Here is a 16,893-nt window from a genome sequence, read left to right as displayed (position 1 = left end):
ATAAGCCAGTCAGAGAAAGATAAATACCACATGATCTCACTCATTTGTGGAATATAATGAACAACATAAATTGAACAAAAACAGAACCAGAGTCATAGAAGCATCGAACAGACTGTCCAACCTATGAGGGAAGGTGGGGGATGAGGGGATAAGAGATCAACCAAAGGACTTGTATGCATGCATATGAGCATAACCTATGGACACAGACATTGGGGGGTGGGTGAGTGGTGAGGGCATGTGCTAGGGAATGGGGGTGGCTGGGGAGAGGCCAATGCGAAGTGGGGTGGAGGGAAAAGGAGACTTATGTAATGCTTTAAACAATAAAGAATTTAAATTTAAAATAAAGCCTTTATAATAAAAATATGCTAATATGCTAAGTGTCTGGTCGTTCAGTTGTCCATTCAACCAATCAATGTGTAATATGCTAATGATATGCTAAGGCTGCTCAACCGCTCACTGACCATCAGGGGGCAGACAGTCAACTGGTCGACCAGTCACTATGATGTGCACTGAACACCAGTAAGTTATCTTGCTGCTAGGGTCTGGCCGATTGGGACTGAATGAGATGGGCTGGGCATGCCCTAGAGCCCTTCCTTGGTTCCTCCCTGGCTGACCATCCCTAATCATGCGTTGGTGGGGTCCCTCGCCTGGCCTGTGCCCTCTCACAATCTGGGACAGCCTTGGGGGACGTTGGAGAGCTGGTTTAGGCTTAATCCTGCTCAACACAGGTACTGCCCCTGGTGGTCAGTGCGCTCCCACAGAGGAAGCACCACTCAGCCAGAAGCCGGACTCTCAACTGGTGAGCACAGTGGCGGTGGCAGGAGCCTCTCCCGAGATGGGGTCAGTCAGATATCCCCTGAAGGCTCTTGGACTGTGAGAGGACACAGGCAGGGCTGAGGGATCATGCCCCCTCTCTCCTCCACCCTGGAGTGCATGAGTTTCATACACTGGGCCTCTAGTAAGTAAATAAAGTATCAGGTTTGGTTTCTATAGAAAAACATTTCCTAGTGTTAGTTTAAACCCTATGAAAATAAATGGAGGATTCCTTTTTTCCTTTTTAAAAAGGTAGATTTGTTGAACTCTAAAGTACCTGGGCACGTCCTGTAATAATGCTGAAGTAGTAACAGGCCAGGAAACATTGTTCTGAGCCTCTGTCCCCCACTTCTAACTCATGCCCCCAGCCCTGCTTGAACCTGGACTACTTGCTCTTCTCTAATCAATCTGTGCTTTTGCTTCTGCACTTTGACTCACTCTGTTCCCTCCACCTTAATTCTCTGTTGCTATTTCCATATTTTCACTACCACACCCGGCCCAGTGACTTTCAGAGAGGAGGCACCCTGTAGTGAATATATTATCAGCATAATCAATCTAATAATATGAAGAAGATTATTTTAATGGACAGATATCTGGTAGTAATTATTTCAAGTTTCACTGGGTCCAGAATAAAAAAATTCCATAGCACAAAGTTACAGATCATGTGGTGTAGTTTCCTTCATTTGAGAAAAATGAGGTCAAGAGAAGCTGACTACTCGATTGTGGTCACATTGCTATTCTATTTAGAATAGAAACAAAACTATATCAGCACTTTCCTAACCTTCAAACTACTCTCACCCATCATGCTCTGCCCTTTCTCTTCCCACATGGAACCGTGCTCATTTTACAACCAAATAACAGGAACCCAAATGAATGGGAACACATTACATCTACTGACATAATAAGCTTGCCTGTCAGCTAAACCTAGTGTTTTCCAATTTCTTTTCAATCATAATGTGTCTTTTCCCACGTTTCTTCCTGTCCACCCATTCTCTCTGGAAAAGAGGTGTCTGACAGCACTGAAGGTCACCATGGTGACAGTCATCTTGAGCAGGCGGAACGCTGAGTCCTGGGGGCCAGGGCTCAGCAGCCCCTTGCAGGAGGCCACTTAGCATGTGATTCCCCCATGCAGTCTGAAAGGCTAGACCGCCTCTCATCAAGCACAACTGCCTGGCCTGCTTTCCACAGGACTGAACCACGTGCACATTGGAGAAACAGGACAGTTTTGTCCTAGCAATAACTGTCCTCTGTTTCTCCAATGGGCAAGATATACTTCAGCTGATTACGCTAGATGAAGACTATGTAACTTTTTGAAGTATATATATATATATATATATATATATATATATTTAAATATATTTTTATTGATTTTTTACAGAGAGGAAGGGAGAGAGATAGAGAGTTAGAAACGTCGATGAGAGAGAAACACCGACCAGCTGCCTCTTGCACACCCCCCACCAGGGATGTGCCCGCAACCAACGTACATGCCCCTGACTGGAATTGAACCTGGGACCTTTCAGTCCACAGACCGACGCTCTACCACTGAGCCAAACCAGTTTCGGCTAGAAGTATATCTTGATTCCTAAACATTTAATAGATGCTTCTTTTGTGCCTGGTACTTGTCATATTGTTTCATAACCAACATCACATCTGTCTCCTCCATTAGACTGTGAGCTCTCTCAGTGTATTAAAGAGGGTAGGTGATTAAACAAAGGGTTAAAAGTCACTGGTAACCGGAGGATTGATTAGAAGGATTGTCAGGACTGGGTGCCCTGGAAATGGAGCTGAGGGTACAACTGCCCAGCAGTGCACTGACAAGGGGGGCGTGAGACTGGCTGAGGGTTGAGCCCCGGCCCTTGGGACTCAGCGTTCCGCCTTCTCAAGATGACTGTCACCATGGTGACCTTCAGTGCTGTCAGACACCTTTTTTTTTTTTTTTTCCAGAGAGAATAGGTGGACAGGAAGAAACATGGAAAAAGAAACATTATGACTGAAAAGAAATTGATTCTGTCTGAAGGAATTCAGCCGCCAAACAAGGGACTGGCAGCATCCTAGCTAGAGGGAAAAGAATGTGCAAAGCCTCAGGTCAAAGAGAGCCAAGTCACGTTCAAGAGAACTCTGAGGAGTAAGGAGTAGCAAAAGGGGAGGGTATACTTGGGAAAATGGTGGGAGGACAACGTTGAGGAGGAAGGAGGACTTTGTGTGCCCTCCTCTGGAAGGCTATGGTGTGAATGGGGATCACTGGAAGACCTTGATCTAGAAGGCGCATAACTAGGTTTGATCTGTTCCCCAGAACAACTCTGCAATGTTTTGCAACAAAAACATGAAGGCTAAAGAACTGAAATACTGTTCATAAGGCTAATGACCAGAAAATGGCAGCCCTGTGGACAGGAAGGAATATGCTGGGAGCCTGGCAGGCTTTGGTCTAGATGCAAACTGTCTACAGCGTCTTGTTCTCTCTCTGAAATGTACAGGATGAGTCATTTTATCTCCTCTCTCAAAAAGCAAACAAGCAAACAAACACAAACAGCCTCACCTATCCTACTCACAAAGGGAAAATGGCCCCTGGGAGACTTTGGCTCGGGTCCTTGAGCCCGTGTGTCTAAGCAGCTGAGTCACTCTTGATTCTTATAGGACCTGAAGGATTCCAGTGTTCTGATATCTCTCATATTTCTCCTTTGCTCTGTCCCATCTCACCTCCTTCAGATAAACTCATAATGGTCTCTTCTTGAAGTAAACATCACTAGTAAGTCTGCTTGGCTAGGGTGGTACCGGTAATATCATTTTTTGTAATGAGTCCTGGGCAGCAGTAACTCCACAGAGTTCCTGCCCAAAGTGAGCACTCTGTTTTAGGAAGAAAACCATTGGCTTTCCTTAGTTAATGCAAGGAAGTAGCTAAGAGGGCCCTCAGGCCCTGGATGATGTTGCTCAGTGGTTGGATCATCAGCCTGTTCACCAGAAGGTCTCTGGTTCTGGGTGTGGGTTCGCTCGCTATTTCCCCATTCAGGGCGAGTATGGGAGGCAACCAGTCTATGTATCTCTCACATATCGATGTTTCTCTCTCTCTCCCCTCCCTCCCTTCCACTCTCTGAAAAGCAATGGAAAAAATATCCTCAGGTGAGGATTTTTTAAAAAAAGAGTGCCCTCAGGTGTGATGTCAGGTCTTCGTCTCCTTTTAAAACTGACTTAGGGGTGATCCTCAAAATATATGAGTCAATATACCTGGGCCCTGCCCTTAGAGGATCTGATTGGCTGCCCCTTGGTTAATATCAGCTCTGGGAACACACAACAGAGGAGGCACATTCTTTGCAGAAGTGTCAGTCTTGAGTGTCTGTATCTATAGGTTCTCTTTCTCTGGAGGACCCTGGTTTGGGGTGCTGTGCACCGCTGCCAGTTTCTGCAGCTGGGCGGGGCTGCTGGCTGCCTGCGGTAGTGCTCCCTGCGGCCAAGCAGCCGCCCCTTTAATCTGCCTTCTTAGGGCGAGGAGGGGATGCTCCCAATCATCCAGGGGCCTCTCCCTTCAAGAGTTCTGTCTGGACCAGAGAGCACTTTCCTCTTTGTATGCCTGAAGGTAAATGAATCCGTGTAACGTGAGTCCTCATTAAAAGTGGAAGCTAAAAGCTCATACTTCTTGTGTCTCCCTAAACCCAATCTTTCTCATACTTGGACATTTTCACAATCGTTAACCTGGGAATTGATTTGGTTTGTGCTAAAGGAGTTTTAAGAGAAAGAATAATCTGTTAAGAACCTTCAATTCCTCACACAATGAATTAGGGCTTTTGCACAGGGCTCAAGGTCCTTTTTACACATTCCCTGCGAAAGGAGGCAGGCACACAACTTTTATAAATTACCCAGTAAAACACAGAGCACTCTTGTAAGGTAGGTGATTAATCTGCAGGAGCATATGTGCATCAGAGGCCCAGACAGCCGAGAGCCCAGTAATGTAGCATATCCCTCCCGGCAAAATGACGGCAATACATCTCACCTGTAGGCGGTGCGTGGCTTCAGCGGTCCGTCACAGAATTTTTGCTGATTGGGATCACATTTTCCACCCAGGCTCTCCATCTCTGCTCCGAGCTTAATGTTGAAACTCTTGGAGCTGCTGTCAGGACTTTCGGCACATTTGCTGGCAAAATAATTGGTCTGATACACGCGGATGGAGGCGTTGTGCCTGTACTCCAGGTAGGAGGGCAGAGGGTGCTGCTGCTCTGGCTTCAGCTCGTCACTGCCTGGAGGACAGAACCCACAGTGAAGACCGACTTTCTTGTGGCCTCAGTGGTTTCTAAGGCTGATTCCTCACCCTCTCTGGTCATTCCCAGCATCTGTGATCTCGAAGGATGCTGTGAAATTCTCTCAATGAAAATAATTTAAATTCATTTTTTCTAAAATGAATGATAGTGTATAAACAAATATAAAAATCATTTTTTTTTCTTGCAAATAAAATGTGTGGGTGAGAGGGTATCTCATTAAACCAAATGGTAACATACCCACAACTCCAGAAAGTTAAGCACTCCCCATGGTGAGAGTCAACCCACTCCATAAGCTTTCCATCTTGCCAATAATCATTGTAGCTAAGCTAATAAGGAAATCCCTATGACCTGGGAAATAGGAAAAAGATAGGAGAAATCAAATCCAAGGCCAGAGCAGTCGCCCCACCGGCACGTCCACGTGCCATGCCCTGCTGATAACCCCTCTGGTACTGGACTGTTATCTTGAGTACAGTTTAATCCTGGCTCCGATTTGGCCCCTGGTGCCTATCACTTCCCAGAACTCTTCCTCCCGTCCACCCAGCCTGCTGTGTGTTTTGGCTCTGCAAACCGGTTTTGATGTTGGCTGGAGGAAAGCATAATTAGGAAGATAAATATTATGGAGATCGCACACTATTTACAATGAATTTCAAGAAGTGGTACGGTAGGGGTTCATCGCATCCTGGACAAATTTTGCTCAAAATGAGTGTGTCTTGGAAATATTGCCTTATTGGCAGTAGTTGGAAAGCAATGTGGCCTTTAGGATGGGTGCATACGTGATACATGCCACTTATATGAGCAGGATTGTTATCTTAGGTCACCACCTTGCTCCATGGGCATCACTACCCGAAACCCGCCTGCTGGAGAACGCACGCTGCTTCTGGGGTCTGACTCCCTTCTGGCCACGGCCTTATAGTCACGTAGTAAAACATTATCTTCACTGCAGCCTACTTACATCTCAAGTCGCTGCACAGTCCAATTTATCTCCAGTTATGAGGTGTAAAGAAATCTGGGATATACCACTGACCCTTGAAATGATTTAATTATGCGTACCCAGATTTAGCACAATTAAGTAAGATGCAAAAGCGCATAGACGGTTAGCTATCTGGTGAGACTAAAATACTATCTAGCTCCACCATTTGTCAGGTTTAAAGTTTCCCATTGCCCACAAATGGGTTGTAATTGTCAAAGATGCTTAAGAAACTCATGTGCAGCACCTTAAACCATTTTGAAAAACATAAGACATGAAAAATATACTAATGCTGTTCTGGGCACAAACATCTGTTTTGGAGAAATAACATGCAAGACCTCAATGGAAAATACATATACGGGCATGTGTATGTCAATGTACAATACTCCTATATGTTTGACAAATGCTGATGTATACAGTAATCTCTGAAGATCATACTTGGTGGTTGTATGGGCTGTTGTTCAACTATGACCCAGTGTTTCCCTAATCCACAGGAATTAAGTAGACACAGACTAATTTAAGGATGAAAGAACTAGAGAATAAAACATACTACTGAAAGAAATGCAGTGGAGAAAGGAGGAATGCTTTTTATGATCCTCTTTTTCCTCCCTCAAGCTTTTGAGTGTTTTTGTGAATCGGTGGGTGGTTTGGGACATGTGATTGGTGGGGGTCTTTGAGACAGAGACGGGGGAAGACAGTTGAAGCATATTGCTGCTTAATGGCAGACCCAAAGAGCAGTGAACAGGACTGAACGGGGAGTGAAGAAGATTGGATGAGTCTGCACATGCAATGCACTTCCAACAGTGCCCACCACATCGTACAAGCTCAATAAGTGGTGGTTACCGTTATTACAGTTGTGGTTGCTACTATTATCATTCACCCAGTGAATAATCACACCAGCAGATAAAAGGCTTTCTTGTTGAAAGAGCCTTGGAGCAGTTTTTTTTGGTTACATCTCCCTGCATCTGGCAGTGAGAGAGTGCATGACATAAACATTAGGTTTCTGCTGTGGAGAACTGCCACAGGAGGAGTCCCCGTAGTGGCCTTTGAGGAAGCAATGCTGCATCTTGGAGTTGAGGGAATTCGCTTACCATCAGCCTCTCTCACTACCACTGTGAAGTATTTCACGGCTCCATTGGTGTCACTGAACCAGCTGCAGTTGAAAGTAAAGTTGATGGAAGATTTGCTAATTAGCACATCCTTTTTATTCACACGGATATGCGGAGGTGGAGGAGGAGGGCCTGAGGAAGGGTGGAGAGAGAAGCAAGAAGGGTCACAACTCCGCTTTTACATATAAACAACATGTGAGGTGTTGATACATTCTCTCTCTCCCTCTCTCTCTCTCTCTCTCTCTCTCTCCCTCCCTCCCTCCCTCCCTCCCTCCCTCCCTCCCTCCCTCCCTCCCTTCCTCTCTCTCTCTCTCTCTCCTCTCTGTAGGTGTGCATGCTCTCACATGCTTGTACATAATCAAGAAAACCCCTCTCCTGAAGGGAGCAGGCCTGAAGTGATGAGCCAGAGGCACATTAAACATGATGAAAGAGGCAGCTCCATGGGCCCTCTAACTATCAGGCAAAGTGACGTATTTAAATACTAACTCATTTAGGGACTTTAAGGTCTTTTAACTTGTCTGCTGCCAGGGTACCTTACACAGAGAAATGTTTCCATTTCCCAGAGCCTTTTAGGTCTTCCAAGTGACCAGACACGCTAAAGTGGAAGTGAAGTGTATGCCAGTGAACAGCAATGACGAACACGGCAGAGGACGCCGCACACCTCCGGGGACACTCACGGTCTATCATTGTGATGGTGCTGTCTTCCACCACCTCGCTGGTCACGCCAGCTGACTGCACCTTGATGGACACCAGGTATCTCTTATGGGGCACGAGCATCATGATGTTGAGCAGAGATTTTTCCTTCTCCAGCTTTCTGGAAAACTCAACTTCCTGAGTGTCCATTTTCCGGCATTCAATGCTGTACCCGTCAAAGTCGGAATCGGGAGGGATCCAAGAGCAGGCAATGGCCGTGGAGTTCTGAGGTCGGCAATGTAGGTTTTGGATTTTGTCTGGCTCTAAAAGAGAGAGAGGAAGGGACACTTTTCATAACTCTGTGAGACATGTTTTTTGTTTGTTTTTTGTTTTTTTAGCTTCTCTGGATCCAACTAGCTCAAAGATCAAAATAAGTAATTCCCAAACTTAATTTGGATTGTTTTTCAAGGAAAAAATTCTCATAGACCTCCAAGGGAATGTCTGCCTGCCAGACCCTATTTTGAGAAATATTAAAAGTTAAAATGCTGTTCCTTTAAAGAAATTACCAGACGCCAATGTAACTGGAAACACAAATGCGCTCACGGGCAGTGAAATCAAGTGGCAGAAGCCAGACGGAAGGTCAGGCAGAGCAAAGGAGAGGTCAGAAGTATAGTCCGGCTGCCTGAATTCAAGTCCTATTCACCAGCTCTGCCCTCTTGACACATCTGAGCCCCTCTGTGAGGTGGGGAAGCTAAGCTAACCAATCACCACATGACTACTGAGATGATTCAATGAGTTAAATAGTGGCCAGCATAGTAACTGCTCAGTAAATGAGGGAATTAAGAAATGGCATTGCTGGCCTGTTACCCTCTGGGCTCTGGCTTCTGTCCCCTCTTCCATTTCCTGCCTGCCCTTTCCTGCTCACATGCTATGGAACCGGAACTGCTTGTGTTCTGCACGGAGTCCATTCTGTCCAGGCCCCTATGCGATGGTCATTCGGTTTCTTCTGCTTAAGAGAGAGCCTGACCCAGTTGGGACTCAGTGAAGGGAAGCTGGTCTTATTTATTGTGAATGACAAAACAATGAGTAAAAGATTCAGTTGAAAGGAAAAGCGCTTATGTGACTGACTGTAGAGGTTATTAAGAAACTCTGTAGACTGCCCCAACCAGCTGCATGCCTACCATTTCTAATTATTTACAGTATATATTTATAAAACAAAATTGTGTGATTTAGATAAATAATTTTCAAATTTTAATGTTAGCAGCTGAGCCACTTAAAAAAAGAATAGTTCTCAGTTTCCTGGTCTGTAAAATGAGGGGAGTTCTGGTCTGTATTTTTTTTTTTTTATAATAATAATAATAATTTTTAAAAATATATTTTATTGATTTTTTACAGAGAGGAAGAGAGAGATAGAGTTAGAAACATCGATGAGAGAGAATCATCAATCAGCTGCCCCTTGCACACCCCCCACTGGGGATGTGCCCGCAACCAAGGTACATGCCTTTGACCAGAATCGAACCCCGGGACCTTTCAGTCCGCAGGCTGATGCTATCCACTGAGCGAAACAGGTTTCGGCTGGTCTATGTGCACTGGGCCCAGGGGTGCTACACTGGGGTGCTCTCTCTACGACCTCCCTTCCATTCTCCAGACACTTCCAAGAAGCCTTTAGGCTCTGGAATAGAACTTGAAACCTAGATCTAGACCGCCTTATTTCATTCCAGGAGTTAAAGCCTTCCTAAAGATTAAAATTTAAAAGCCCATTGTCCTATTGACCACAGCACACAATACAGTAACAATCCCCAGATGGCAATAATCAATGACATCAACCCCATCAAAAGGCTCACAAAAGAACTGGCATTTAAGACAAGCAATAATGGTGTCTTTTCAAACATCAACTGCTTGTAAAACCTTTGAACTCCTTTCAAGCCAAATCAGAGCTGAGACCTTAAAACACCCTGCCTAACCCTTAACTACGATAATTTGCACAAAGAATAGTGTGGAATCTTGCTTCTGCCTCTTCCCTCAGTTCCTTCTCTCTCCTCCTTTTCACCTGCCTTCCAAGACTCAGGTCTCGCCCCCATTCACTAAGAAATGAGTGCCTACTCTGTGCAAGGTGCTCTTCTAGGGTCTATGAACAGCAGAGAGGTGAATATGACATTAGCCTTAACCTCTTAGAAGGGAGAGGACTCCAAAATAGCCACAATACAACGCAGAAAAGAGACTGTGCCAGAAGAGATGGAAAAAGATGCTGTGTGGTGACAGACACCTTCTTGTTGCTGGCGCTAGTGGTGGGCAGGAGTTAGCAAAGGCCTCTGGCAAAGATGACAACTTGCCCAGATTCCAGGAAGGGCATTTTAGACAGAGAAACCATGCATCCAGGTGCCAAGGGTGGGGCTGAGAGGAGTGGGAAGGGGGTTGGTTGACCCTGAAAGACCAGTTATTCATCATGGCTGGAGCTTATTTGTAATTGGTTACTGGAGTGATTTCTGTGAGAATGATAGCTTCTATTTTGCTTAATCCTCTTATTTTGGATTTTCTGTTATCCATAGCCAAACCCAACCCTAACTAATGAAATCCTCAAAATTCCATCAGCCATTCCTCATAAAATTCAGCGCCAAATCCCTCTGCATGCTGGTTGCTCTCCTCTTAGGCATGCCCCAGTTGGTAAATGCCACTCTTAAACTCTAGCATCCGGGATGGAATACAATACTCCAGAGGTGATCGGACCCAGCCTCTACGGAGCTCTTAACTGTGCACCTGTGATTCAATCATTCAATCACACTGCCCAAAGCAAGCCACCAAAAAACCCACCCCAAGCTTGCTATAAGCAAAACCCGTTTGTTTTTCTTCACATATTTCTCTTGAATAAGGTCTTTGGAGACAATATGGAGCACAAATTGTAATTGTTATAGCACTCATGTTTGTTGAATAAATAAAACAACTACTTGCATACATTTCTAATTTTCAGCTAGGTATTTTCTCAGTAACCACCATCTGATCTGAGAAGCTACATTTACCAGGTATTATTGAAAAATAAGTACTTGGATTAAGGTTTCTATTCTGAAACACCTTTGTTTCTTTTAGGTTAGTTCATCGATCCCAAAATGCCTCTGAGAAGAAACTGATAAGCATTTCACTTTAAAAATATTTTTCTCTTCAAGTTTTATAATATGTCCTAACCGGTCCCTCCACTTCTAGTTTGCTCTTTTTAACCTATAGACAATGTTCCCAGAGTGGCTTTCTAAAGTACAAATCTGATTATGACATCTTGGCCAAAAATCCTTCAGTGGCTCTGATTGATTGATGATCAAGTTCAAAATCATTACAATGGTTCACAAGACATTTGATGACCTGATTCTCCTAATTGCACCTTTTAGGCTCTGGCCAACTAAATTCCTTTCTGTTCCTCTCTCCTTCCTGGTCTTGGGATATTTTAGTCTCTCTACCTGGAATATTCTCCACTTCTTTCCCTGTCTCTACCTGGTGGATCTTACTCTTTCCTTAGGTTTTAATTTGGATGTTTCCTCTTCCCATAAGCTCCCTTGCAGTGGGTCAATGCCACTACTGTGGGTTTCTATAGTGCCAAATGCTTCCTCCGTCACACCCAAATGAAACTGCTCTTAAAGATGGTACCTCCCACTCTATTGTAAACTCCATGAGATTATTTCTTTATTGTTCATTGTTGCTAGTATATGAATAAATAAACAAATCTATATATAATTCTGCCTGAATTCAATTAACCAATTCCACGTAAAAAATGTGGATTCAAACCAAGCCCGGTTGGAATTAGATGCTGTAACACATACTTCCTCCTCATTCCATTTGAGAACCGAGAGTAGCAAAACATGTCATACTTGTCCTCACAGATCCAGAAACTGGTCTGCTGTAGGTCTTCCAGGAGTCTCCGCTGACAGTCTTGACACTGAACTGATAGGATCTCCCTGGACGAAGACCATACACGATGCGTCCCTCTGACTTTCTGTTGCTGTACGGGTTGAAGACTGTGATTGCATCTCTGGGTAACCACTGCACCTCAAAGTCGTCGTAGTCTGTCCAGTCTGGTGGTCCCTTCCAGGTGATGGCCAAGGATGTGTTTGCAACATCAGCAAATGACATAAGACTGGGAGGACTTGGGGCTGTATGTAGGAGTGCATGAAAAATCATTTAATCACTTCTATGCAAATAAGATATACAAATATCTTACATACATATGCAAATAAGATAGCTGAGTGACATCAGATATACTTTAAATGTACTATGTAGGAGGAAATAATATAATAATAGGAGCTTTATTATGTGGAAGACACTGTCCTCAAGTGTTTTTTGTATATTTTCTTTCATTTTAATAACCAGAGCTTCCTTACCAGAGTGCTGCCCTGAACGGGTGTGCCCTGAATGGGTTACAAATGTGCAAAGGTATTGATACTATCATATTTTGAGTTGTGAGGAACTAAAACCCACAGAATATATTCAATTTCAGATGGCTCTGTCCATTGACCCCAGACTGGCACACAGGTATATTAATGTTATCTATGTGTGTCTAAGAAATTTAAAAAAATTTTAGAAAGGACCTAGATCATTTTTTTTAACATTTTTTTATTAAATTATTATCTGTGTACATATTTTAACATTGCCCCTCCCCCTCCCTCCCATACATACCCTCCCTCCCCAGAGTTTTGTGTCCAGGACCTAGATCATTTTAACCAAATGATCCACTGTACCATTATCCACTGCACCATTGTGTTCCCTCCTCTCCACCCCCAGTTCAGGGGTTAGCACATGGCAAATCCTTATTGCTTAGGTTGCTTCTTATTAAAACCATAATTAAAACATGTATTTAGCCCTGGCTCATATAGCTTAGTGGGTTGAGCTTCATCCTATGTACCAAGAGGTCACTGGTTTGATTCCCAATCAGGGCACATGCCCAGGCTGCAGGCTCCATCCCCAATAGAGGGTGGGCAGGAGGCAGCTGATAGATCTCATCAATGTTTCTCTTTCCTGTCTCCCTTCCTCTCTCTCTAAAATCAACAAAAATATATTTAAAAACAGCAACAAAACAAAACAAAACCCCCATGTCTTTGTTTTTTTTTTTTTTTTTTTTTTTTTTTTTTTTTGGCAGTTCCCAATAATTTTATTTTATTATGGGAGTTCTTGAGCATATTTGTACCTACTATATCAGCAGATTTAAATAAAATATAATGATGTGCTAGTGATATATATTAACATGTTTATGTTCAGTACCATCATTTTAGTTTGCAAATGACAATGATGAGAGTATTTACACCAGGAAGTGTAACAAATATTATAAATCTAGACTTCACTTAATGTATTATTCAATGCTTAAACTTCAAAAAAGGGTACTGGAGAATGTAAACAATGCAGATTAAATGTATAAGTATATGCTACAAAAATATATATATATTTAAATACCTGCAGAGTTCAGAATCAGCTAACTCTTCACTCCAAGACTTGGCACATTCTAGAACCTATGCCCTGTAGGACTCATTACCCTAGTTGCCAAAAATAAGGTCCACTTCATGTACCCCTAGTACTGGCTTTAAGATCCTGGACTTAGTGTCAGCTAAAAGTCCCCAGGTCCAAGGGCTACAAGAGCGGCTCACAGTCCCAAGACTCTACCATCTCAGAGGCCACAGGTGTGTGAGGCCTAAAATAAGCTCCACAAACCTAATCAATTCTGCATTTGCAGGAATTCATGGAATGAAAATGGTCTGTTGAGAGCCTGGAAAACACCTCCAGGTTCTATGGGCTCAGGCTGCTCAGTGCCCTTGCCCAGCCCTGAGGCCAGGTGCCCTCCTGGTGCCTGTCTGATCTCAGGGCTCAGTCCTCAGTGCTCACTCTTGCAGTTCCCTTATCATTTACAGGACTTCTACTTCCTGTCCACAGCTGCTGTCCTCTTTCTCCTAGTCTGTTCTTCCTCTGAGCAATGTCAGGAAAAGTTAGAATCCTCCCTCAGAAAATGTCCCTCTTTTAAAATACACACACACACACACACACACACACACACACACACACACATATATATATATATATATATATATATATATATATATATATATATATATATATTAATGATTTTACACAGACAGGAATTGAGAGAGATGAGAGTTTGAAACATCAAGAGAGAAACATTGATCAGCTGCGTCCTGCAAGCTCCACTACTGGGCATGTGCCCACAACCATGGTACATGCCCCTGACTGGAATTGAACCCGGGACCCTTCAGTCTGCAGGTCAACGCTCCATCCATTGAGCCAAACAGGTTTCGGCAATATCCCTCTTTTTTTCACAACCATCTGTGGCCCCAGCGTTTGAGAATGAAAGTAAAACTCCTCATCACGTTGTTGCCTTAGTTTACACCCACTATGGGCCTGCAAAACCCCCATGTCTTTGGAAGATACTTCTCAGCAATACCTGGCCATGGGCACCTGGGCTTCTTACCTGTTCTGCTCTGCCCTGTGACCTTGTTGCTGAGCTCTCCACTGTGAGTTACCACACACAGAGTGTACTTCCTTCCAGGAACAAGGCCATGAAAACGCCACTCGGTCAGGTCCTTTTCTTTCCAGTTTTCCTTCTTGGTGCCATTGGGATTGTAGAGGATCAGCTCATAGAAGTCGAAGTCCCCAGGGGCTGGACTCCAGCTGAACCAGAGACTGTCTGTCATGTTCCGATTGGATCCCTTGAGGTTACTCACAGAGGCTGGGACTGAAACAGAAGGAACGCCCTTACCAAAAACAAAACAGAAACAAAGGCATTTTGGCCCACAGGTGAAAACCTGAGCTGCATTGGGCATATGGGTGAAAAGCTCCTATTGTAGTCAGACCTTGCCTACATTCCAGCTCACTCGGGTTTAGGAGAATGTGATACAAATTAAAATAGAACAAAACACAACAGGTGGTGACTTTTGTATGCCTGCCACATGAACCCTAATGGACATAAAAAATGAAATAATCAGAATTTATTAATTAAAACTGGCCAAGTAGCTTACTCCTGAACCCATAAAAGGCCCTAAAAGTGTTCACAGAAGGTCCCAGCCCTTGCAGTCAGGCCCACGTCACTGTGGTCGCTGTACCATAATGTCCCTCTCTGAGGCTCCACTTCCTCTCTAGCTTTTAGGTTCTTAGTTCTCTCATGCTCTTTCTCACCACTATCTTTATTAACAGTTGCTTCTACCTTTGTATAAATTGATTGTGCTGGCACCTGTTCCATGGCTATTTGCGCATCATCATCATTTGAAGAATGAAGACTGTTGTCTCTAGTTAGAGGAACTGGAAGCATTAATGTGCAGAGCAAAGACTGCCCTGGAAATGGTAACATGTAGGCAAGTCTATTCATGGTTTAGGCTTATCTGCTGCTCCGTTTCATTCCCTTCAAAAGTCAAATGTAGGACTTGTGTTGGGCGCCTGGAATGTGCTCTTCACATGGGTGCCCTCAGGTTTCAGCTGAAGTGCCTGCTCTGTCTAGTTTCTTGTCCTGCCAAGTTGTTCCCTGTCACAACGTCCTACTGTTTATTCCCTTCACAGAATTTCAGGTGTTCCAAAATCATCTCCCTTTAAAATCCATTGTCCCCTGCTCCCTGCCCCCCTCCATCCACTAACATAGAGTTCAGTGAGGTCAGGGGCGTCATTTGTCCTGCTCACTGTCATATTCCAGCGTTGAGCCCAGTGCCTGGGACACACCAACAGAAACTAATGTCAAATGAAAAATAATTTTGGATAGAGAAATGAGACAATAGGCTCAAATTATGGAACAAGAGAAGGTCCAGATTCATATTTGCAGCCCAGAGAGATGCTTCTCCCTCTCATTTTCCTGGAACTCTTGGTGTTCACTTCAGTCAGTGCTGTGGTTTTGATTCCCAGCAGTCTTTGCTTATTGGTCCCATTTATAGTTGTCCTTCTCGGGACCTGCCCTCTACTTCATCTATGTCTTGTAGAAAGAATAAGGGCACAGCTTGGATTATAAATAACCCTCTTGAAAGTAGAGGAACCAGATTCATTTTTTCCCCCCATCAACCTATGAGGTAAATAAGTGGAGATGACAGAGCAGAAGCCAGGGCAAAAACTATAATCAAAGATTTAGGGTAAGAAAGCCTGAAGGTCACAAATTTCATATGAAGTTATACCTTGGGTAGAATAGAGACTATTGTGATAATTTCCCTGTATTCCTTACTGTGTGGGTCCCGGTCTTACCTGTTCTTCCGAATATGAAAGACTCATTAGACAGCTCCCCACTGTGAGTTACTATCACCATTTTGTACATTCGGCCTTGCAGTAAGTTCTGGAAAGAAAAGCTCTGGACTTGTGGGTCAACTTGAGCTCTGTCCTGAAGAGTTCGATCTGGGTTGTACAGAAAGATGTTGTACCAGTTGAGCTCTCCCTCTGAGGTGGTCCAGGTGAAGGACAGGTGCCTGGTGGAGTTCTCTGTGATCCTCAGGTTGGTGACAGCTGCTGGCACTGGAAAAGTCGAGGAGCAAAAGCGTGAGATTGAGTTTTGGCATGTCCCTGATACAGCCTAGCATAGCGCCTGGATGAGCTCATGCAAGCAATAGTTCAAAACACATGGTCCCTGCCTTTAACAAATATTGACTTCATGGTGACACTATAGTAAATGCATACATCTAATTATTGATGCTGAAACTGTTCATTTATAAAACAAAACCACAAAAGAACAAGGAAAATCAGTAATGGGATAGTATCTTCAAATATATTTCGGGGGGTATATAATAAATGTTAACCTGACCTGTGTGACTAAATGTCTTTCTAATCTTAAGAACTATATCAAAGATAAAAAAACAAAACAAAAACAAAACCTGTCTCTGAATGCCGTCTGAGAGCTAGGAAATAACCATGAGAGGGAAGGACTGTGGGGAGTAAAGACTGGGTGGGAAAGATAGGAAAAGGCAGACAAAAAGAGGAAATTAGAATCAGGGATATAAGAAAGAGAAGTGGGAATAGATTCTCCCCTAAAGTCTCTGGAATAAACACAACCCTGCTAACACCTTGATTTCAGCCCCATGAGACGCATCTTCAGATTCTGACCTCCAGAGCTATAATATAATATAATAAGATGCTAAATTTGTGGTAATTTACCCTAGCAGCCATCAGG

The 16,893-nt window shown here is 43.8% G+C and overlaps 1 protein-coding gene across 3 annotated transcripts in view; it reads right to left on the bottom strand.

Moving 5' to 3' along the window:
• Window positions 1-16,893, bottom strand: part of PTPRB (protein tyrosine phosphatase receptor type B) — a 105,482-nt gene that overhangs the window by 29,652 nt on the left and 58,937 nt on the right. For all 3 annotated transcript variants that reach the window (XM_084878876.1, XM_084878877.1, XM_084878878.1), the window contains 6 exons: window positions 15,978-16,241; window positions 14,230-14,493; window positions 11,627-11,908; window positions 7,817-8,095; window positions 7,122-7,271; window positions 4,799-5,042 (listed from right to left, as the gene is read on the bottom strand). In XM_084878876.1, the coding sequence (XP_084735002.1) occupies window positions 4,799-5,042; window positions 7,122-7,271; window positions 7,817-8,095; window positions 11,627-11,908; window positions 14,230-14,493; window positions 15,978-16,241 (1,483 nt within the window). The remainder of the gene's footprint in view (window positions 1-4,798; window positions 5,043-7,121; window positions 7,272-7,816; window positions 8,096-11,626; window positions 11,909-14,229; window positions 14,494-15,977; window positions 16,242-16,893) is intronic.

The sequence above is a fragment of the Pipistrellus hanaki genome (assembly GCF_964339955.1).
Source record: "Pipistrellus hanaki genome assembly, chromosome: 3".
Taxonomy (NCBI): Eukaryota; Metazoa; Chordata; class Mammalia; order Chiroptera; family Vespertilionidae; genus Pipistrellus; species Pipistrellus hanaki.
The sequence above is the reverse complement of the archived record's forward strand: the minus strand, read 5'-3'. Positions and strand labels throughout refer to the sequence as shown.